Source organism: Carlito syrichta, unplaced genomic scaffold, assembly GCF_000164805.1.
Source record: "Carlito syrichta isolate Samal-C Ts95f unplaced genomic scaffold, Tarsius_syrichta-2.0.1 Scaffold142982, whole genome shotgun sequence".
Classification (NCBI taxonomy): Eukaryota; Metazoa; Chordata; class Mammalia; order Primates; family Tarsiidae; genus Carlito; species Carlito syrichta.
Genome location: NW_007087078.1, coordinates 2,391 through 3,250, shown reverse-complemented (window position 1 = coordinate 3,250; position 860 = coordinate 2,391). Strand labels below are relative to the sequence as shown.

The window sequence follows — 860 nt, the reverse complement described above, 5'->3', positions numbered from 1 at the left end:
GCTCCGCGCCACCCCGCCCCCACGGCTTCCTTCTCGCCGCCGCGTTCTCGCCCGGCACCCTGCCTCGGGGGTCCCCGATCGCCCCGCCGGGGCAGGGCTGGCCAGAGGGGGGCAGGGGGCGCCCGGCCTGGCCACCTGCTCCGCCCCCAGCCCGCCCCAACTCTCTCCACCTGCACCCTGTAGTTTTGGGAGGTGATCAGTGACGAGCATGGCATCGACCCCACGGGCACGTACCACGGGGACAGCGACCTGCAGCTGGAGAGGGTCAATGTGTATTACAACGAGGCCACAGGTGAGCAACTGAGCCACCCGGGCACCTCCTGGCGTGGGGGGGAAGGGACAGGATGCTCGCTCCCCGGCGCCGGGGGTTCCTGGCGCGCACCCAAGCTGCTCTCCATCTGCTGCCCTGCAGGAGGGAATTATGTCCCCAGAGCGGTGCTGGTGGACCTGGAGCCCGGCACCATGGACTCAGTCCGCTCCGGCCCCTTCGGGCAGATCTTCCGGCCTGACAACTTTGTGTTCGGTGAGTCCCCCCCCCCCCCCCGGGAGCACGGCCGGGAAGCCTCCTCACTCCTCTTGCTTCCAGGTGCTTCACAAAAATTCCCCGCGAGTCAGCAGCGACCGTGGGGGACCCACCGGCCAGAGGGGGAGGCGGACCGGGCAGTCAGGACTGCGATGGGGGAGGGGGGCGGGTGTGCAGACCACCGTAGGAGGCACCCGATACAGAGAAAAGCTCAGAGGCTTCCTGGAGGAGGTGGCGTTTCTTAATTCAACAGTCTAAACGGGAATCAGGATGCTTGGGTGCCAGCCCCAACTCTGCCGCTTCATGCATTTGACAAATGGTGAGCACCTGCTGGATA

At 66.9% G+C, this 860-nt stretch overlaps 1 protein-coding gene across 1 annotated transcript in view; it reads left to right on the top strand.

The window, feature by feature from the left end:
• LOC110594820 (tubulin beta-4B chain-like) overlaps positions 1-586 on the top strand; it is a gene marked incomplete at both ends in the record, with an annotated part of 8,028 nt that extends 7,442 nt beyond the window's left edge. Inside the window, 2 exons of the mRNA XM_021708590.1 lie at positions 184-292; positions 413-586. Of these exons, the coding sequence (XP_021564265.1) occupies positions 184-292; positions 413-586 (283 nt within the window). The remainder of the gene's footprint in view (positions 1-183; positions 293-412) is intronic.
• Between the last annotated feature and the right edge of the window lie 274 nt (positions 587-860).